The following is a 24432-nucleotide window of genomic DNA, read 5'->3' as shown; positions in this document are numbered from 1 at the left end:
TTAGAGCCTGTAAGTAAGCATTTCACTGTAAGGTCTACACCTGTTGTATTCGGCGCATGTGACAAACTTTGATTTGATTTAAAGTTTTAACCATGTTTTCAAACTATACAGTGTTTGTTGACAATGATTATGGTTTCAAACAAAGGAGTAAAACAAGCTCATGAGGCAAGTTATTATTCAAGGGTCAATAGGTAAATATAATTCATTTGTCTAAAACTGGATGTTGCAATTGCAGATTTCCCCTTTTTAATGACATTTTATTGACTAGAAACAGACTAGCTGTACAAAGCATTTACCACCCGTTGAGACATACCAGTGTTTTAGATACAGCTTTATTTCATGCCAAAGTCAATAATTAATTTAGGAACAATGAGTATGTTTACATGCACACTAATAATGGTTTTGGCGGAGTATGGCATTAGTCATGTAAACACCTTACTCTGCATGTCTTATGGTTTTGGCAGAAGGAGTATGGCATTACGCAGAGTAAGGTGTTTACATGACTATCTTAATAGGCGTAAGGTCATCATCAAAGTAAGCATCCGCTGATTAAAACACCTGGTTTTTCTGAACAATCTTTAGAATGATTAGGACATGTAAAACAGCTTAATCCATCGTTCCTGTGGTGTATTTGATCTTGTGCCTGCACTGGGTAGCGCAAGCTTCCCTCTTGTGCAGGAGTGAAAATATTTAGGAAAAACTGAAAGTATGCAGCTTATAAATTGTTTTCACATACGAACTTTGTGTCTGAACTCAGAATGACGTGGTAGAACCTTTATTTTGATTACTGATGTTCTGTATTTATCAAAGTCCCATCAGGTAGCCTCATTTCAGCTGTCCATGTAAACATGATTTTCAGGGAAATGTTTCTTCTTGCAAAGCAAGTAAACACTTTAAATTAACTGTTATATCAACCTGACTAGCCACAATAATCATGTAACCATTCTGAGAGCTGTTTTGACAGCTCCAATACAGGACAGTACTCCAATACAGGAAGAGATGCCTTTTCTCTTCGAAGCAATATTCTACAGTTTCATTCCTTTCATTTGTCCTCCATTAGAAGCTTCATGGTACAGGTCCAGACTCCATAGGGCATGGCACTATATCCCCCAGTGACGTGAGTATGACATGATGCAGCCTAACACACACTAATCTACATGGCTGGTCGGCCTGGTACTGCCAAATGGCTGTTTGGTTTGTTTCACCCTGGCTTTCTCTGGGCTGACCGTGACCCTGGCTTTCTCTGGGCTGACCGTCACTGGACATTCACTTCTCTGTCTGTTCTCACTTTGTTGTCTTCTCGCTCTGTCTGTGCGTCTCGGTAGGGCGCGTCTGTTCTGCACAACAGCTGCTTCTCTTCTCTCATTGATCTGATCTGTTAGAGTAGTTGTCTGTAGGGGGTGTTTGAGACATACTGCTGGCTGATATCTACATTCACACAGCATGGGAGCTGGGTAGTCTAATAAATAACGACTGGAACACAATTGCCATATAACCGTGTGGATGAGGACTGTCATGAAAATAAAATAACCCTCATAACCGTTGCTCGTGCAAAAGAAGGAATTTTTTTGTAATGTCAGTTGAGTTGAATCAACAAATCACGAGCACACATCGATGGGTTTACTTCCTGCGTTAACCTGTTGGGGCTAGGGGGCAGTATTGAGAATTTTGAAAAAAATGTGCCCATTTTTAACTGCCTCCTACACCAACTCAGAAGCTAGAATATGCATATTATTGTTCATGTTTGGATAGAAAACACTCTGAATTTTCTAAAACTGTTTGAATGGTGTCTGTAAGTATAACAGAACTCATATGGCAGTCAAAACCCTGAGACAAATTCTGACAGGAAGTGGATACCTGATGTGTTGAATTACCTTTAATAAGCCTATGCCATTGAAACACACAGGGGCTTATCAATTGTTGAGCACTTCCTATGGCTTCCACTAGATGTCACCAGTCTTTAGAGTCTTATACTGTGACAACGGAACGGTGATGGCCGATTAGACTCTTGCGCGCGAGTTCATGTTGGGTACTCTCGTTCCAAAACGTTTTAAAAGAGAATGCAAACGTCCGCCTTGAATATAATTCATGTTCTGGTTAAAAAAGGCACTAATTTATGCTATACAACGTTTGAACGAACGTAAATATTTTTTTCCCCCTCGTTCATGACGAGAAGTCCGGCTGGCATAGATCATGTGCTAACAACACTGAGCTTTTTGGACATAAATTATGAGCTTTTTCGAACAAAACTACATTTGTTATGGACCTGGGATTCCTGGAAGTGACATCTGATGAAGCGAATCAAAGGTAATGGATTATTTACATAGTATTTTCGATCTCTCCAACATGGCCCTTTGTCTGTATTGCAAAGTGTGATTTCCCAGTAAGGTTATTTTTAAATCTGGCAATCCGGTTGCGTTCAAGAGATGTAAATCTATAATTCTTTGAATGACAATATAATATTTTACCAATGTTTTCGAATAGTAATTATTTAATTTGTCATGCTGATTGACTGGCGGTTATTGGAGGGAAACGATTTCCTCAACGCCATAGTAAAACGCTGTTTTTGGATATAAATATGAACTTGATAGAACAAAAAATGCATGTATTGTCTAACATAATGTCCTAGGAGTGTCATCTGATGGAGATTGTCAAAGGTTAGTGCATAATTTTAGCTGGTTTTCTGCTTTTGGTGACGCCTGTCTTTGAATTGACAAAACATTACACACAGCTATTGTCAATGTACTCTCCTAACATAATCTAACTTTATGCTTTTGCCGTAAAGCCTTTTTGAAATCGGACAACGTGGTTAGATTAAGGAGATGTTTATCTTTCAAAGGGTGTAAGATAGTTGTATGTTTGAGAAATGTAATTGTTTTCAAATTTGGCGCTCTTGATATTTCACCTGTTGTTGATAGGGTGTACCAGGGGTGGGACGCTTGCGTCCCATAGACGTTAACGCAATGAATTTATTGATGGGGTTACTTCCTGCGTTAATGTAATGAATTTACTGGTGATGGGGTTACTTTTAAGGAATTGACTTCCAGCTTTGCTTCTATGGGTACGCCATCATTGACGTCAATGGCGATACCCGTTCTTTTCAATCAAATGTATTTATAAAGCCCTTTTTACATCAGCAGATGTCAGTTTTATACAGAAACCCACCCTAAAACCCCAAACAGCAAGCGATGTAGAAGCACAGTGGCTAGGAAGAAATCTAGAGGAACCCTGCTCTGAGGGGTGGCCAGTCCTCTTCTGTCTGTGCCAGGTGGAGATAGTACATGGCCATTAAGGCCAGATTGTTCAAGAGTTCATAGATAACCTCTGATTGACCCTACTGGTTGAGACCGCAGGTGCGGTAGAGGGAGACAAAAATAGCAGGTCCAGGACAAGGTAGCACGTCAGGGTTCCATAGCCGCAGGGAGAACAGTTGAAACTGGAGCAGCAACAAGACCAGGTGGACTAGTGACAGCCAGGAGTCATCAGGCATGGTCCTAGGGCTCAGATCCTCCGGGAGGGGGACAGAGAGATTTAGAAGGAGCATACTTAAATTCACACAGGACACCAGACAGGAGAATTACACCAGATATAGCAGACTGACCCTAGCCCCCGGCACATACAGTACCAGTCAAGTCTGGACACACCTACTCATTCCAGGGTTTTTCTTTATTTTTACATTGTAGACATCACACATATGGAATCATGTAGTAACCAAAAAAAGTGTTACACAAATCAAAATATTGAGATTCTTCCATGAAGCCACCATTTACACACTTAGCATTCTCTCAACCAACTTCCTGAGGTAGTCACCTGGAATGCATTTCAATTAACAGGCGTGCCTTGTTAAGTTAATTTGTGAAATGTATTTCCTACTTAACCTCTTGGGGCTAGGTGGGACGCTAGCGTGCCACCCGTGGTGCACTCCATCAACAGCAGGTGCATTTCAAGAGCGGCAAATTTGAATCCAAATAAATGTCAAAATTCAAATTTTTCAAAAATACAACTATTTTACACCATTTGAAAGATAAACATCTCCTTAATCTAACCACGTTTTACGATTTCAAAAAGGTTTTACGGCGAAAGCATAAATTTAGAGTATGTTAGGACAGTACATTTACAAGCGTTGTGTGTAATGTTTTGTCAAGTCAAAGACAGGGTCACCAAAACCATAAAACCAGCTAAAATGATGCACTAACCTTTTACAATCTCCATCAGATGACACTCCTAGGACATTATGTTAGACAATGCATGCATTTTTAGTTCTATCAAGTTCATATTTATATCCAAAAACAGCGTTTTACTATGGCATTGATGTTGAGGAAATCGTTTCCCTCCAATAACCGGCAGTCAAGTCAGCGTCACAAATTAAATAATTAAAATTAGAAAACATTGGTAAAATATTATATTGTCATTTAAAGAATTATAGATTTACATCTCTTGAACGCAATCAACTTGCCAGATTTAAAAATAACCTTACTGGGAAATCACACTTTGCAATAATCTGAGCACTGCGCCCAGAAAAATACTGAGCACTGCGCCCAGAAAATACTATGTAAATAATCCATTACCTTTGATTCTCTTCATCAGATGTCACTTCCAGGTATCACAGGTCCATAACGAATGTAGTTTTGTTCAAAAAAGCTCATTATTTATGTCCAAAAATCTCCGTCTCGTTAGCACATGATGTAAGCCAGCCGGACTTCTCGTCATGAACGAGGGGAAAAAATATATTTCCGTTCGTTCAAACATGTCAAACGTTGTATAGCATAAATCATTAGGGCCTTTTTTAACCAGAACATGAATAATATTCAAGGTGGACGAATGCATACTCTTTTATAACGTATTGGAACGAGGGTACCCAACATGAACTCGCGCGCCAGGTGTCTAATGGGACATCATCGTTCCATGGCTCTTGTTCGGTCAGATCTCCCTCCAGAAGACTCAAAACACTTTGTAAAGGCTGGTGACATCTAGTGGAAGCAATAGGAAGTGCCAAAATATTCCTAAGCCCCTGTGTTTTTCAATGGGATAGGTTTAAAGTCAATACAACACATCAGGTATCCACTTCCTGTCAGAAAATGTCTCAGGGTTTTGCCTGCCAAATGAGTTCTGTTATACTCACAGACACCATTCAAACAGTTTTAGAAACTTTAGAGTGTTTTCTATCCATATATAATAAGTATATGCATATTCTAGTTACTGGGTAGGATTAGTAACCAGATTAAATCGGGTACATTTTTTTTATCCAGACGTGCAAATGCTGCCCCCTAGACCCAACAGGTTAACCTCTTACATCTAGACGTTCCGCTAGCAGAACACCTGCTCCAATATCCAATGATAGGCGTGGCGCGAATTACAAATTCCTCAAAAATACGACTATTTTACAGCATTTTAAAGACAAGACTCTCCTTTATCTAACCACACTGTCCGATTTCAAAAAGGCTTTACAGCGAAAGCAAAACATTAGATTGTCAGCAGAGTACCCAGCCAGAAATAATCAGCTTATCATGAGGTACTCTACCTCAGGCGAGCAAAACTTTGAGACTTCCTTGATACATTGCGCACCAGCTTTTATTGACAAATAGACACACCCCCACCCGTCGTCTTACCAGTTGTAGCTGTCGATGCACAGAAAACCCAGCCAACTGTATATGAGCCGTGTCATCGTTCAGCCATGATTCTGTAAAACATACGTTTTCAATGTCTCGTTGGTAGGATAGTCTCGAACGGCGGTCATCCAGTTTACTCTCCAGTGATTGCACGTTGGCCAATAGAAGGGATGGTAGAGGCGGGTTACCCACTCGCCAACAAATTCTCACAACGCACCCCGATCTCCGCCCTCATGTCTTCACACTATTGACAGGGATTTGGGCCTGGTCTCTGAGGAGTAGTATATCCTTCATCCAGTTCGAGGTGAGTAATCGCTGTTCTGATATCCAGAAGCCCTTTTTGGTCATAAGACTGTAGCAGCAAAATTATTTACAAAATAAGTTACAAATAATGCGGGAAACAACAATAGCAGTTGGCTAGGAGCCCGTAAAACGGAAGCCATCCCCTCCGGCGCCATTATCCAAAAGCAGCACTAAGGTCTAGGAGTACGAGGCTCGGTCTGACGTCATTAAAAGGTAATTTACCACCTTCACAAGTGCAGTCTCCATGCTATGATGGGGTCAAAAACTAGACTGAAGTGTTTTATATTCATTATTTAGCTTCAGGAAGACATGGAGTTGCTGCGCAACAGCTTGTTCTGTGCATGTGCTGCCATTCTATTTCATCGCATGCAGTCAGGAGCAGAAAGGACAAAATGGGTGTCCCAAATAATATCATTAAGGCTGGCCAATTACAGTCATCCAAAATACCATGACCGGCACAGCCCTTCTAGCTTGAAGAGAATGAGAGGAAATTAAGGTTTTGTTACCCAGACCACCATGTTCCCTACCCTATTGACCAGGCAGCCATCTTGTTCTAGGGGCTTTTACACATCTGGGCTGCGTTCCAAACATGTAAAAGACTCCCCCTCCTCTCAAATTAACACTGAGGACGTGTGATGAATTGACATTTGCAGGGCAAGGGAAGAATGAATTACTTTTAAATGGACCGCCCATGCCTGGAAATTTGTCTCGTTCGTCCCACAGTCCTGTTTTCAGTCGTCATGGAACCATCTGTAGCTGTTGTGTGCTTTAAGCTCTGTCAACAATGATGCATTTCATGTCTTGGCTAGAAGACAACGCAGCCATCGAATGCTAGCCATCAGATAAATTGAAAATTACAATGTATAAGTGTGATGTCAGTAAAAGTTGTATGCGCCAGTTGTTTCCAAAAGCTAACCAAACAAAAACATAATTACTTTTACGATACGTGTTTGTGCATTAGTAGCACAATTTCAAAGTTATTTACAGAAATTTTTTACTTCCACTTGTATGTTGACTTCTCCGTATTAATGTTGGTTTTATGTTTTGGATGACTTTTCTTAGCGGATTTACAATCATCGTTAATTGAATTATGGCGCGTTTCAGGCCCCGACGTGAACAGAATTGTACACTCGATCACAAACGAGTGCTGAGTGGCTTACGTTGCCAACTTCCCTTAACTGGCTAATCGTTTGGACTGATGGCAAAGATGGCCGCGGGGATTCCCTAAGGTCATAAGGCGAGGGGAAGAGGATGTCTTTAATGCATTTGAAATTCTACCCAGGTGATTTATTCTCTGAAACCCTCAGATCAGTTTAATAACATAACCAATCACTGTCTTAGTGCTGCTACTACGTTACTGCTGATGCTCTTGCTACTGCTACATCTACTATTGTTGCTGGTACTACATCTGCTGCTACAACTACTTATTTTGATGCTATTACTAGTACTACGTTACAAATCCCTTTGGCCCTGCACTCTAGGGGGATGGAAACGAGACCCATAACATAACTCATGCAAATTATAACAGTGAAAAGGAACAGTGAGAACAAAAACCACAGACAACTTAAATCTACCATCAAACACTAATGGTTTATTTTAAAACACACGGTAAAGGGGTGTGGGAAGAGGGGCTGAGCTGGACCCAAGGAAAAAAAACAATAATCCAAAAACACCCCTAAACTAGACTAGCCTACTTCAATACATCTAACTAACCAAAAATACAGTGGGTGGTCCGCCCAGTTCTAACTAGGGTACTTAGACAAAGTATTCCTATGGGTAGTGTATGCCCATGGGCGACTTGTCTTGGTACCCCCTTTTCCCACCATCAAACATGCACCACAACAATACCGGACAAAGTGACATGTAGGTGCAAAAACAAAAGAGAGATCGAACTTACAAAGAGCGAGTGAATGATAGCGAATGAGCCACAGAGAGATTGACCTCCAGAGAAAACAACTGACTGGGTTTTTAAACCAAGAGAAAGGGGATGTGATTGGGTGATGGAAAAGGAGCAGGTGTCTTCTGATTGGGGAATGATGATTGCCACCTCTGAGGGGAGAAGGAGAGAAAAGAAATACACACAGGATACCTGAATCCATAACACTCCCACCGCTAAAAGAGCAACCCTAGGGGGGATTTTTTTTTTTTTTTTTATAAACACGAGACAAAGCATCTGCCAATACATTTTCAGAACCCTTTGTGGCGGATCTCCAAATTATAATTCTGCACAATAAGCGCCCAACGCATAAGGCGCTGGTTCTGGTTGTACAGCCGGTGGAGAAGCACTAAGGGGTTATGGTCAGTATATACAATCACAGGTAGGGCACTAGAACCTAGATACACTTCAAAGTATTGCAGAGCTAACAACAAAGCTAGAGCTTCTTGCTCGATGGTTGTATAGTTTGCCTGACATTTAAATTTTTGTGAAAATAACATAGGATGATCCACTCCACTCTTGTCCTGCTGCAGTAGAACAGCACCATCACCTCTGGCACTAGCATCTACCTCAAGTTTAAACGGTTGTTCAAATTCTGGAGCAGCAAGTACAGGGGTATTACATAAGAGTGTTTTAGCAGTATCAAAAGCTACCTTACAATCCGGGGACCACTCAAATGATCTTGCTGGACTGAGCAAATCGGTCAAGGGAGCAACTACCGCAGAGAAGTTTACAGAAACTACGGTAGTAGCCAACCATCCCTAAAAAGTGGCATAGCTCTCATCTGCTGGTAGGTGCGGGGAATGCAGTGATAGCCAAGACCTTGGCATCAACAGGGCGCACCTGCCCATGGCCGACCTCTTTGCCAAGATAGGTAACAGTAGCCTTCCCAAACTCGCACTTTGCCAAGTTCAGGGTTAGAGAAGCAGCTGCCAAACGTTCACATACTACCCTTAGAGATTTAACATGATCTGACCACTCAGACGAATAAACCACTAGATCATCAAGGTATGCACTACAATTGGGAACGGCAGATAATACGGCGTTAACCAGTCGTTGGAAAGTGGCTGGTGCGTTCCGCATCCCAAAAGCCATGACAGTATTGTAGGAAGTTGTCTGGGGTCATAAAGGCAAATCTCAGAAGCACGTGAGGTTAATGGAACCTGCCAGTAACCTTTTAAGAGGTCCAACTTTGTTACATAAGTAGCAGCACCAACAGTGTCGATACAGTCGTCCAGTCTGGGTAACGGGAACGAATCTGGCATTGTGACAGAATTTACCTTTCGATAATCCGTACATAACCTGGACGTACCATCAGGGTTAGGTACCAGAATGCAAGGAGAACTCCAAGGGCTTGAACTTGGCATAGCCAGGTCATTCTCCAACAAATATCTCACTTCATTATCTTCCTCTTAGAAGCATTGACACGATATGGGTGTTGCTTGATAGGGGCAGCATTTCCAACATTAATGTCATGTTCCAACACATTTGTGCGAGTAGGAACGTCATTAAAGAGACGTGGAAAACTGTGGTAGCCTCACTATTGTCGGCCTGTCCGTCCGTTAAATGAACCAGACCTGACTGGAGAGACATCAGCATTTCTGAGTTGGGCAATCTAACGCACTGCTGCTGAGGATTGCGCAACTCTAATCCATCATCATCATCATCAATATGACAGTCCACTATCATAGCAGTAGAAGCAGAGGAGACCGCAGTACCTTCCACTGTTTTTGAACTATCTACCTGTTTGATGGGTCGTGTGTGGTATGCTTTCAACATGTTAATGTGGCACACACACACACACACACGAGATTTGCGTTTTCTATCAGGCGTTTGAAGCACATCAGTTTCACTTAACTTCTTTCCAATTAAATAAGGACCAGAGAAACGAGCTGACAGTGAAGATCCTGGAAGAGGCAATAACACCAGTACTTGGTCACCTGGCTGTAGTGGACGAGAAACAGCCTGTTTATCATAGTGTCCTTTCATACGCCTCTGTGAGGAAGCCAGAGCTTCCTTAGCGAGAGCACAGGCTTGGTGTAGGCGCTCACGAAAGCGACTAACATAGTCCAACACATTCTCTTCTCCCGTACACAACTCTTGGGACAAAAACTGTTCTTTAAGGACTTTCATTGGTCCTCTCACTGTGTGACCAAACACTAGTTTAGCCATGCTGAACCCTAGGGACTCCTGTACAGTTTCACGAGCAGCAAACTAGAGGAACTCCCTCATCCCAATCTTTCTCAGATTCCAAACAGTATTTACGTAGCATAGACTTCAGTGTCTGATGCCAATGTTCAAGCGCACCCTGAGACTCTGGGTGCTATGCGCTTGACCCGGTGCGTAATGGACAAGGATTTTAACACCTGCTAGAAGAGCTTTGATAGGAAATTTGTACCTTGATCAGTTTGTACTACCTTAGGTAACCCGAATGTTGTGAAGAATTTAATTAAGGCTTTACTCACCACCGGAGCTGTAATCCTTCTCAGAGGAATGGCGTCGGGGTCTCTTGTTGCCATACACATAATCGTTAATAAACTGGTTACCCGATTTTGTCTTTGTTAACGGTCCAACACATGTTCACCTATGACCGGTATGGGACGAAGAGGAGCGGCAGGAATAACCCAATTTGGTTTTCCTGTTATCTGACATGTGTGGCATGTCCGACAGAACTGAGCCACATCTTGTTTTAAACCTGGCCAAAAGAAATGTCGAAGGACCCGATCATGAGTCTTGGTGATTCTTAAATGACCGGACCACGAGCAAGGGATAACACATTTTGTCGAAAGGCTGTTGGAATCACTATTTGGTAAACAGCATTCCAATCTCCGCCCGCGTCAACATGGGATGTCCATTTACGCATGAGGAGATTACCATCAATGAAGTAAGCCACGTTCTGCTTCACCTCTTCCAATGAGACAACACTAGAAAAACATTTAGCAAGCCTGTTGTCAATCTTTTGGTTAGCAATCAGCTGCTCACGAGTGACTGGTAACTGTATTGCATCAGCAATAAGTTCAACATACTTCGATTCTTCCCTGGGCTGTTTGTCAGAGGTGATCAGCATCTGAGGTAGCACACAACCCATCTTCTTGAGCAAACTCTGAACAGAACAGTGTTCGACAAATCTATCACGTCACCCACTTGTTGTGCCTGAGCACGAGTGACAGCACAAGCGGGGAACACATGTGGATAACTCTGTGCTAGCTCATTGGAGAGAGAGAGTGGTCACTTTTATCCAATACGGGTACTACATTTCCTCCAGAAATATCGTTACCCATTATAAAGGTCACACCTTTTACTGGCAACATAGGACGTACCCTCACTCTGAATATTCCACTGATTAACTCAGTGTACATTCACAAAGTGCAATGGCACAAAACCCATTTCAATACCCTGAACTAACAGTAGGTATTTTCGGATAAGGGCAACACAGACAATATAAACGATATATAAACGACTGCGCCGCACCAGTTTCTCTAAGGATTTTAACCGGACGCTGAGATGCTTCGTCATTCGTTAGGGACACAAACCCCTCAAATGAAAGGTTCATAACTGCGGTCTGGGACTTTCAAACTACATTTACCCTGAGGCACCTGTTTTCGTTTCAGACCTCACAACCGTACGAATTAGCCCAACACCTATTGGCTTGGCACGAATAGGCATCCCTTGTTTGTGTTTTAGCAGGAAGCAGTCATTAATCATGTCCCACTTTATGGCAATAGAAACAGGAACGCTAATTTTTCTGGTGTGCTTGATATACTGCTGGCAGAGTAGGACTAAAAGTAGGCAATTCAGTGGCTCTACTTTCAGTATGAGCCGAAAACACACTCTTGTGCGTCAACACAAACTCGTCTGCCAACAAGGAGGATACCTTCTATTCGTTTAGGTAAACAATACGTTCGGGTACGCAATTTTTAAACTCTTCCAACAAGAAACTCCCAGAGAGAGTCGAAATCAGTTACCTTGCTAGCAGCATGTCATTTATCAAAACAGATTTCCCTTGTCTCTAGCAAATTCCCCATAAGTCTTACTAGAAGACTTTCTATGAGACCTAAATCTCTGTCGGTATGCCTCAGGCACAAGCTCATAGGCGCGAAGAACAGTAGCTTTGACCACTTCATAATTCAAACTGTCTTCAAGAGGTAGCGCTGACAAAACCTCTTGGCCTTTACCAGTTAATTTACACTGAAGTAATAGGCACCATACCTCTTCAGGCCATTTCAATGCTACGGCTATACGTTCAAAAACACAATAGGAGTCAACCTCTGACTCTCTGAACAAAGGTACCAAGGCAATCTGCCTACTAATGTCAAGTGTTGGAAGCTACAGCTGGTGAGGACGTCTCACTAACAGGTACAGCAGAAACGAAGGCTAGCCTCGCTGTCTCTGTTCCATCTGGTGTATTTTGAACTCCAACTGCCACTGGTCTCTTTCTGCCTCAATGTTACACATCTCCAACTGGAGATTCTCTCGCCTAATTTGGGCTCTCTTCCACCGCCAGTTGGAACTGTATTGAACGGACATCCCTCCTGGCATCACCGGTTGACAGTGGGGAGAGTGGATAAAAACAGGACAATGTGGCTGGAGCTTTAGCCTCGCCCTCAGACACCAACGGGCTTACAGGAGCAGCAACATACCCTACAGGGGTAGTAGGCTCAGGCAGCGGTAATACAAGCACTTGTTCTTCCAACATCATTTAACACCAGTTGCTTAACCTCTATGGGCTTGCGTCCCACCTACTCAGCCAGTTGAATCCTGTGGCGCGTTATTCAAATCCTTAGATATGCTATTACTTCAATTTTTCAAAAAATATGACTATTTTACACCATTTTAAAGATAACTCTCGTTAATCTAACCACACTGTCCGATTTCAAAAAGGCTTTACAACGAAAGCAAAACATTAGATTATGTCAGCAGAGTACCGAGCCAGAAATAATCAGACCCATTTTTCAAGCTAGCATATAATGTCACATAAACCCAAACCACAGCTAAATGTAGCACTAACCTTTGATGATCTTCATCAGATGACAACCCTAGGACATTATGTTATACAATACATGCATGTTTTGTTCCATCAAGTTCATATTTATATCAAAAACCAGCTTTTTACATTAGCATGTGACTAGCATTCCCACCGAACACTGCCGGTGAATTTACTAAATTACTCACGATAAACGTTCACAAAAAGCATAACAATTATTTTAAGAATTATAGATACAGAACTCCTCTATGCACTCGATATGTCCGATTTTAAAATAGCTTTTCGGTGAAAGCACATTTTGCAATATTCTCAGTAGATAGCCCGGCATCACAGGGCTAGCTATTTAGACACCCAGCAGGTTTAGCACTCACCAAAGTCAGATTTACTATAAGAAAAATGTTCTTACCTTTGTTGTCTTCGTCAGAATGCACTCCCAGGACTTCTACTTCAATAACAAATGTTGGTTTGGTCCAAAATAATCCATCGTTATATCCAAACAGCGGCGTTTTGTTCGTGCGTTCTAGACACTATCCTAAAGGGTAAATAAGGGTGACGAGCATGGCGCAATTCGTGACAAAATAATTCTAAATATCCCATTACCGTACTTCGAAGCATGTCAACCGCTGTTTAAAATAAATTTTTATGCAATTTCTCATAAAAAAGCGATAATATTCCGACCGGGAATCTGCGTTTAGATAAACAGACAAAGGAAAAGAAAGCATTCGGTCGAAGCGGGCACGCGCCTAAGCCCATAGCTTGAAAAATGGGTGTCTGATTATTTCTGGCTGGGTACTCTGCTGACATAATCTAATGTTTTGCTTTCGTTGTAAAGCCTTTTTGAAATCGGACAGTGTGGTTAGATTAACGAGAGTCTTGTCTTTAAAATGGTGTAAAATAGTCATATGTTTGAGAAATTGAAGTAATAGCATTTCTAAGGTATTTGAATAACGCGCCACAGGATTCCACTGGCTGTTACGTAGGTGGGACGATTTCGTCCCGCCGACCCTAGAGAGGTTAATCTAACCACACTGTCCGATTTCAAAAAGGCTTTACAACGAAAGCAAAACATTAGATTATGTCAGCAGAGTACCCAGCCAGAAATAATCAGACACCCATTTTTCAAGCTAGCATATAATGTCACAAAAACCAAAACTAAATGCAGCACTAACCTTTGATCTTCATCAGATGACACTCCTAGGACATTGTTATACAATACATGCATGTTTTGTTCAATCAAGTTCATATTTATGTCAAAAAACAGCTTTTTACATTAGCATGTGACTAGCATTCCCACCGAACACTTCCGGTGAATTTACTAAATTACTCGGGATAAACGTTCACAAAAACATAACAATTATTTTAAGAATTATAGATACAGAACTCCTTTATGCAATCGCGGTGTCCGATTTTAAAATAGCTTTTGGGTGAAAGCACATCTTGCAATATTCTGAGTAGATAGCTAGCCTGTGATGGCCGGGCTATTTTGACACCCACCAAGTTTGGTACTCACCAAACTAAGATTTACTATAACAAAAATTGGATTACCTTTGCTGTTCTTCGTCAGAATGCACTCCCAGGTCTTCTACTTCAACAACAAATGTTGGTTTGGTTCCAAATAATCCATAGTTATATCCAAATAGCGGCGTTTTGTTCGTGCGTTCAAGACACTATCCGAAGGGTAACGAAGGGTGACGCGCCCGGCGCGTTTCGTGACAAAAAAAATCAAAATATTCCATTACCCTACTTCGAAGCATGTCAAACTGTGTTTAAAATAAATGTAAGCGATTTCTCGTAAAATAGCAATAATATTCCGACCGGGAGTCGTTGTTTTCGTTCAAAGACTGAGAAAGTAAAATGGACTCTTGACGTGCATGCGCACAACCGTCTCATTGTTCTCAGATCGACCACTAACCAAATGCGCTACTGTTTTTCAGACAGTAACTGCAGAGTCATCATTCAACGTTCTGGCGCCTTCTGAGAGCCTATGGGAGCCTTAGAAAATGTCACGTTACAGCAGAGATCCTGTGTTTTGGATAGAGATGACAAAGGCCAAGAAATGGTCAGAGAGGGCGCTTCCTGTTTGGATTCTTCTCAGGTTTTGGCCTGCCATATGAGTTCTGTTATACTCAGACACCATTCAAACAGTTTTAGAAACTTTAGGGTGTTTTCTATCCAAATCAAACAATTATATGCATATTCTAGTGGGCAGGAGTAGTAACCAGATTAAAAATCGGGTACGTTTTTTATCCGGCCGTGCAAATACTGCCCCCTATCCCCAACAGGTTAAATCAACGACCTCCCACGAAGGTTTATCCAAAAATGGATTTCAACTCAAATGTAGCCATTTTGAACGACTAATGAAATGTATGCATTCACTACTGTAAGTCGCTCTGGATAAGAGCGTCTGCTAAATGACTAAAATGTAAAATGTACTACACAAGAGCCAACAAATAGCAAACACTAATGCTACATCAGCTATGACGCTCAACACGGAACTAACCACTACAATAAGTTGCACGAGCGGCATGGGCGTCAGTAAAGACAGATCCCGGATGAGCCCCCACTTATGTTACGAATTCCTTTGGCCCTGCAGTCTAAGGGGGGGGATGGAAACGAGACCTGTAACATAACTCATGCAAATTATAACAGTGAAAAGGAACAGTGAGAACAAAAACCACAGACAACATAAATCTACTGTCAAACACTAATGGTTTATTTTAAGACACATGGTAAAGGGGTGTGGGAAGAGGGGCTGAGCTGGACCCAAGGAAAGAAACAATCCAAAAACACCCCTAAACTAGCCTACTTCAATACAGCAAACTAACTAACCAAAAATACAGTGGGTGGTCCACCCAGTTCTAACAAGGGTACTTAGACAAAGTATTCCTACGGGTAGTGTATGCCCATGGGCGACTTGTCTTGGTACCCCCTTTTCCCACCATCAAACATGCACCACAACAATACTCACAGGATACCGGACAAAGTGACATGTAGGTGCAAAAACAAAAGAGAGATCGAACTTACAAAGAGCGAATGAGCCACAGAGATTGACCTCCAGAGAAAACAACTGACAGGGTTTTTAAACCAAGAGAAAGGGGATGTGATTGGGTGATGGAAAAGGAGCAGGTGTCTTGTGATTAGCGACTGATTGGTGACTGATTGGGGAATGATGATTGCCACCTGTGAGGGGAGAAGGAGAGAAAAGAAATACACACACACTGGATACCTGTATCCGTAACATGCTGCTACTACTGCTACTACTATTACAATTATTACTGGTACTGCTGCTACTACTACTGCTACTACTACTACTACTATTACTGGTACTGCTGCTGCTGCTAGTGCTACTGCTGCTACTATTACTGGTACTACTGCTACTATTACTACTGCTGCTACTATGACTGGTACTACTGCTGCTGCTGCTGCTACTACTACTACTAATGCTACTATTACAACTACTACTACTATTACTACTACTATTACTGGTACTGCTGCTATTTCTGCTGCTAGTGCTACTGCTGCTACTATTACTACTACTACTACTACTACTACTACTGCTACTACTACTATTACTGGTACTGCTGCTACTACTGCTGCTAGTGCTACTGCTGCTACTATTACTGGTACTACTGCTACTATTACTACTGCTGCTAGTGCTACTGCTGCTACTATTACTGGTACTACTGCTACTATTACTACTGCTGCTACTATTACTGGTACTACTACTACTACTACTACTACTACTACTACTACTGGTATTACTACTGGTACTACTGCTACTGCTGCTACTATTACTGGTACTACTGCTGCTACTATTACTGGTACTACTGCTGCTACTGCTGCTACTACTACTACTGCTGCTACTACTACTGCTGCTGCTACTATTACTGCTGCTGCTACTATTACTGGTACTACTGCTATTACTGGTACTACTGCTATTAGTGGTACTACTGCTGCTAGTGCTACTGCTGCTACAATTACTGGTACTACTGGTAGTGCTACTACTACTACTGCTACTCCTGCTACTATTACTGGTACTACTGCTGCTACTGCTACTACTACTACTGCTGCTACTACTACTACTACTACTGCTGCTGCTGCCTTTTCCCGCTCTCTTCCCTTGCTCTTTGCTCGCTCTTCCCAGTTACTGTTGAGCACTTACTGTGACTAATGTTTTTGTTAAAAGGCCTATATAGGTAATGATTGATTGAGGATGGTGATGTTGACCACAAATGTTTCAGAATGGATGTCCAGGTCATTCCGAATCCCTTCCCATTTCCCTGACCAGACTTTGTGTGTGTGTGCGCGCTTTCTTCCCCCCTCCAGAGCTCCCAGTATGTGCAGTGTGTGGCTGGCTGCCTCCATCTGATGCTGAGGGTCAATGAGTACAGATTTGCCTGGGTGGAGGCTGACGGGGTCAACTGGTGAGTCTTTGGATACTGCTACTACCTACTATTACCTTATATCTTTTATAGTATTATTAACAAATGGTGAGTTACTGGATACTATTACTACATCTAATACTATTACTACTAGTCTCTGGGTACTATTACTACTTCTAATACTATTACTATATTTAATACTATTACTACTAGTGTCGATACTATTACTACATCTAATACTATTACTACTAGTCTCTGGGTACTATTACTACTTCTAATACTATTACTACATTTAATACTATTACTACTAGTGCCTGGATACTATTACTACATCTAATACTATTACTAATTGTCTCTGGGTACTATTACTACTTCTAATACTATTACTACATTTAATACTATTACGACTAGTGTCTGGATACTATTACTACATCTAATACTATTACTACTAGTATCTGGATACTATTACTACTTCTAATACTATTACTACATCTAATACTATTACTACTAGTCTCTGGTACTATTATTATATTTAATACTATTACTACTAGTGTCTGTATACTATTACTACATCTAATACTATTACTACTAGTCTCTGGATACTATTACTACATCTAATACTATTACTACTAGTCTCTGGATACTATTACTACATCTAATACTATTACTACTAGTGTCTGGATACTATTACTACATCTAATACTATTACTACTAGTCTCTGGGTACTATTACTACATCTAATACTACTAGTCTCTGGGTACTATTACTACATCTAATACTATTACTACTAGTCTTTGGATACTATTACTACCACTATTACTACTAGCCTCTGGATACTATTACTACATCTAATATCATTACTTCTAGTGTCTGGATGCTTTTACTACGTCTAATACTATTACTACTTGTCTCTGGGTACTATTGCTACATCTAATATCATTACTACTAGTGTCTGGGTACTATTACTACATCTAATACTATTACTACTAGTCTCTGGGTACTATTACTACATCTAATACTATTACTACTAGTCTCTGGGTACTATTACTACATCTAATACTATTACTACTAGTCTCTGGGTACTATTACTACATCTAATATCATTACTACTAGTCTCTGGGTACTATTACTACATCTAATACTATTACTACTAGTGTCTGGATACTATTACTACCACTATTACTACTAGTCTCTGGGTACTATTACTACATCTAATACTATTAGCCTCTGGGTACTATTACTACATCTAATATCATTACTACTAGTCTCTGTGTACTATTACTACATCTAATATCATTACTACTAGTGTCTGGGTACTATTACTACATCTAATACTATTACTACTAGTGTCTGGGTACTATTACTACATCTAATACTATTACTACTAGCCTCTGGATACTATTACTACATCTAATATCATTACTACTAGTCTCTGGGTACTATTACTACATCTAATATCATTACTACTAGTATCTGGGTACTATTACTACATCTAATATCATTACTACTAGTGTCTGGGTACTATTGCTACATCTAATACTATTACTACTAGCCTCTGGATACTATTACTACATCTAATATCATTACTACTAGCCTCTGGGTGCTATTACTACGTCTAATATCATTACTACTAGTGTCTGGGTACTATTACTACATCTAATATCATTACTACTAGTCTCTGTGTACTATTACTACATCTAATATCATTACTACTAGTGTCTGGGTACTATTACTACATCTAATACTATTACTACTAGTCTCTGGGTACTATTACTACATCTAATACTATTACTACTAGTGTCTGGGTACTATTACTACATCTAATACTATTACTACTAGCGTCTGGGTACTATTACTACATCTAATAATATTACTACTAGTCTCTGGGTACTATTACTACATCTAATACTATTACTACTAGTCTCTGGGTACTATTACTACATCTAATATCATTACTACTAGTGTCTGGGTACTATTACTACATCTAATACTATTACTACTAGCCTCTGGATACTATTACTACATCTAATACTATTACTACTAGTCTCTGGGTAATATTACTACTAGTGTCTGGATACTATTACTACATCTAATACTATTACTACTAGCCTCTGGATACTATTACTACATCTAATATCGTTACTACTAGTGTCTGGATACTATTACTACATCTAATATCATTACTACTAGTCTCTGGGTACTATTACTACATCTAATACTATTACTACTAGTCTCTGGGTACTATTACTACCACTATTACTACTAGCCTCTGGGTACTATTACTACCACTATTACTACTAGCCTCTGGGTACTATTACTACCACTATTACTACTAGTGTCTGGGTACTATTACTACATCTAATACTATTACTACTAGTCTCTGGGTACTATTACTACCACTATTACTACTAGCCTCTGGGTACTATTACTACCACTATTACTACTAGTCTCTGGATACTATTACTACATCTAATAATACTAGCCTCTGGGTACTAATACTACATCTAATATCATTACTACTAGTCTCTGGGTACTATTACTACATCTAATACTATTACTACTAGCCTCTGGGTACTATTACTACATCTAATACTATTACTACTAGCCTCTGGGTACTATTACTACATCTAATATCATTACTACTAGTCTCTGGGTACTATTATTACATATAATACTATTACTACTTGTCTCTGGGTACTATTACTACATCTAATACTATTACTACTAGTGTCTGGATACTATTACTACATCTAATACTATTACTACTAGTGTCTGGATGCTATTACTACCACTATTACTACTAGTCTCTGGGTACTATTACTACATCTAATACTATTACTACTAGTGTCTGGATACTATTACTACATCTAATACTATTACTACTAGTGTCTGGATACTATTACTACATCTAATACTATTACTACTAGTCTCTGGGTAGTATTACTACATCTAATACTATTACTACTAGTCTCTGGATACTATTACTACCACTATTACTACTAGTCTCTGGGTACTATTACTACATCTAATATCATTACTACTAGTGTCTGGATACTATTACTACATCTAATACTATTACTACTAGTCTCTGAATACTAAATAATGTATTTATCTGTTAGCATTGTTACAATCACTGCATACTGCTATTACCACTACCTTCTATCTGTTATCCTTTTATCATTAGTGTGGTTGGAGTGGTCCAGTGCTTTAACCTGCTTGACTACACTACAAGATGAAGTTAGCCAAACCACTGCTGTTATCTGTAACTCAAGCTATAAACTCCATAACCAAAACCATGCAATAAAACCATGATGCACCAAAAAACTACGGTGATCAACAAGTGTGGTTTCCTGTACCAGATGGTGTTCTGTGTGTTTCTATCCCCTGTACCACCTGACCCCGTTCTCTCTCCTCCCTCTAGCATCACTCAGCAATAAGTGTGGTTTCCTGTACCAGATGGGGTTCTGTGTGTTTCTAACCCCTGACCCTGTTCTCTCTCCTCCCTCTAGCATCACTCAGCAACAAGTGTGCTTTCCTGTACCAGATGGGGTTCTGTGTGTTTCTAACCCCTGACCCTGTTCTCTCTCCTCCCTCTAGCATCACGGCTGTGCTCAGTAACAAGTGTGGTTTCCAGCTGCAGTACCAGATGGTGTTCTGTATGTGGCTGCTGGCCTTCAGCTCTCAGCTCTGTGAGCAGCTACGTCGTTACAACGTGGTGCCGGCCCTGTCTGATATCCTGCAGGAGTCTATCAAGGAGAAGGTCACGCGCATCATACTGGCTGCCTTCAGGGTACGTACTGTTAGTTAGTTACGGTCGGTAGGTAGGTAGGTAGGTAGGTAGGTGGTTACACTAGCTAGTTGTGTAGTTATCCCTGTCTGACATCCTGCAGGACTCTGTCAGATAATGAATTCACCATCCACTGTCCATGGCCCCAACACACACAGTCTTGTACAGTTAACCACACAATTTAGTCCCATTCCAGTATCAGCACCCTGTTGGTGGCCCCAGTATCAGCGCCCTGTTGGTGGCCCCAGTATCAGCGCCCTGTTGGTGGCCCCAGTATCAGCGCCCTGTTGGTGGCCCCAGTATCAGCGCCCTGTTGGTGGCCCCAGTATCAGCGCCCTGTTGGTGGCCCCAGTATCAGCGCCCTGTTGGTGGCCCCAGTATCAGCGCCCTGTTGGTGGCCCCAGTATCAGCGCCCTGTTGGTGGCCCCAGTATCAGCGCCCTGTTGGTGGCCCCAGCATCAGCGCCCTGTTGGTGGCCCCAGCACCAGCGCCCTGTTGGTGGCCCCAGCACCAGCGCCCTGTTGGTGGCCCCAGCACCAGCGCCCTGTTGGTGGCCCCAGCATCAGCACCCTGTTGGTGGCCCCAGCATCAGCACCCTGTTGGTGGCCCCAGTATCAGCACCCTGTTGGTGGCCCCAGTATCAGCACCCTGTATTCCCTGGCCATGATAATTATTATTATTATTATTATTATTATTATAGAACCTGTTGGAGAACTCAGTGGAGAGGGAGACCCATCAGGAGTATGCCCTGGCCATGATATTTATTATTATTATTATTATTATTATTATAAGTAAGAGTCAAATATACATTGCCTTTTGTATTTCAATCAATTACAATTTTTGATTGTTGGCTGCTAGGGACTTCTCATACTTTGATTCACTTTTCTCTGTCTGCAGTGACCTAATTGTCCTGCACGGATGTGATCAACTGACTATGACAGAGGCTTAAATACTGCACTTGCACCAAAGATTTTTTATAACTTAACCAAGATAGACCACAGGTTGTTGTTTCCAATGGGACAAATGAGTCATGGTTGGCAGAGCCAAGCACTCGCTAGCAATATCCCATTGGCGCGTTCTAGTATGGATCTACATATTTCCGTTAGCGAACGCCTACTGTGAAGTGCGCGTTTACAATAACTCAATTTGCGTTTGTGCTCCTAAACAGCTTGCTTTAAAAAAACATGTAAAAAACTATTTTGCAAAGGGTAAAGTCTATAATACATAGTCCACTCTGTTTATAACAGATTATAGTTTTTTGAAACAGAACTTTATTGAGATCAAATGTTTAATTGATGAGAATTTGCAGAATGTTGGCCAAAATCCACTGCCTGCCAGTGGGCTTCCTCTCACTATCATATTTGGCAGTGAGTAGAACCGCCTGAGTAGAACCGCCAACTGGATGCTTCACGTTTATACATCCTGTGAAATATGTCTCATTGTACTGTCTGTGCTAGCACCACCATGTTTGTATTCTTCAATGTTGCTAGAATTACCTAATGTATGCTACAGGAAGGCAACAGGCCTCGGCCTAACTATCCCTTTTTGATTGGATCCATTTGGGCAGTGTGCGAATTACGCAATGACATCCGGGGGGGGGTCTCTATTTATGAATTTAATAATAGACGTCATTTAAATAAAAAATATTACCTTTTTAAAGTGGCATGAACACAGCCAGTCATGATATTTTCATCTGATTGTCAAATAAATCACTTCAAAAAGTAGGCTACCTGTGCGTGTTCGTCCACTCCAACATTCCATCATCCAAACTGCTTGTATAGCCAGCCTACTCACGCCATTTGAAGAATAGAAATAGACATCTCTTACAAAACACCAAAAAGTATGCCCAATGACATTCAGCCATTGATTAGGCCTACATTAATTGATGTCTTGCAGACAAATTGATGTCTTTTGTAGCCTGGAAAGTCCATAATTCATGAGTTAATGCTTAGTCTTCACATATCGTGACATAAAACACTACCTTTCTTCCCTTACATTTATCACAGTGTTATGTCATTATTAAGCTTTTAACAATTTACTTGAACTTTGAAATAAACATACTTAAACCCTGTACGAATCATGGATCTTGGAGATCCGGGAAAATGCACTATGTAACAGTGTAACTATGCCTGCGTAATAGAGGTCGACCGGTTAATCGGAATGGCCGATTTAATTAGGGGCGATTTCAAGTTTCCATAACAATCCGTAATCTGCATTTTTGGACACCGATTATGTCCGATTGCATTGCACTCCATGAGGAGACTGCGTGGCAGGCTGACTACCTGTTATGCGAGTGTTGCAAGGAGCCATGGTAAGGTGCTAGCTAGCATTAAACTTATCATATAAAAACAATGAATCTTAACATAATCGCTAGTTAACTACACATGGTTGATGATATTACTAGTTTATCTAGCTTGTCCTGCGTTGTATATAATCGATGCGGTGCCTGTTAATTTGTCCTTGAATCACAGCCTACTTCACCAAACGGGTGATTTAACAAGCTGTCGTTGCACCAATGTACCTAACCATAAACATCAATGCCTTTCTTAAAATCAATACACAAGTATATCTTTTTAAACCTGCATATTTAGTTAATATTGCCTGCTAACATTAATTTCTTTTAACTAGGGAAATTGTGTCACTTTTCTTGCGTTCTGTGCAAGCAGAGTCAGGGTATATGCAGCAGTTTGGGCCGCCTGGCTCGTTGCGAACTATGTGAAGACCATTTCTTCCTAACAAAGACCGTAATTAATTTGCCAGAATTGTACATAATTATGACATAATGTTGAAGGTTGTGTAATGTAACAGCAATATTTAGACTCATGGATGCCACCCGTTAGATAAAATACGTAATGGTTCTGTATTTCACTGAAAGAATAAACGTTTTGTTTCCGGATTTGACCATATTAATGACCTAAGGCTCGTATTTCTGTGTGTTTTTATAATTAAGTCTATGATTTGATAGAGCAGTCTGACTGAGCGGTGGTAGGCAGCAGCAGGCTCATAAGCATTCATTCAAACAGCACTTTCGTGCATTTGCCAGCAGCTCTTCGCTGTGCTTCAAGCATTGCGCTGTTTATGACTTCAAGCCTATCAACTCCCGAGATTAGGCTGGCAATACTAAAGTACCTATTAGAACATCCAATAGTCAAAGGTATATGAAATACAAGTGGTATAGAGAGAAATAGTCCTATAATAACTACAACCTAAAACTTCTTACCTGGTAATATTGAAGACTCATAGTTAAAAGGAACCACCAGCTTTCATATGTTCTCATGTTCTGAGCAAGGAACTTAAACATCAGCTTTTTTACATGGCACATATTGCACTTTTACTTTCTTCTCCAACACTGTTTTTTCATTATTTAAACCAAATTCAACATGTTTCATTATTTATTTGATACTAAATTGATTTTATTGATGTATTATATT

The 24432-nt window shown here is 40.8% G+C and overlaps 1 protein-coding gene across 6 annotated transcripts in view; it reads left to right on the top strand.

Moving 5' to 3' along the window:
* The window catches only part of vath (Vacuolar proton pump subunit H), a 101634-nt gene that overhangs the window by 42132 nt on the left and 35070 nt on the right, over positions 1 to 24432 (top strand). For 5 of the 6 annotated variants that reach the window (NM_001140003.1, XM_045693601.2, XM_045693602.2 and 2 more), the window contains 3 exons: positions 1061 to 1117; positions 17159 to 17256; positions 20812 to 21004. In NM_001140003.1, the coding sequence (NP_001133475.1) occupies positions 1061 to 1117; positions 17159 to 17256; positions 20812 to 21004 (348 nt within the window). The remainder of the gene's footprint in view (positions 1 to 1060; positions 1118 to 17158; positions 17257 to 20811; positions 21005 to 24432) is intronic. The other variant, XM_045693604.2, reaches the window with a different exon arrangement.

This window comes from Salmo salar, chromosome 14 (assembly GCF_965601325.2).
Source record: "Salmo salar chromosome 14, fSalSal1, whole genome shotgun sequence".
Lineage (NCBI taxonomy): Eukaryota > Metazoa > Chordata > Actinopteri > Salmoniformes > Salmonidae > Salmo > Salmo salar.
The sequence above is the reverse complement of the archived record's forward strand: the minus strand, read 5'-3'. Positions and strand labels throughout refer to the sequence as shown.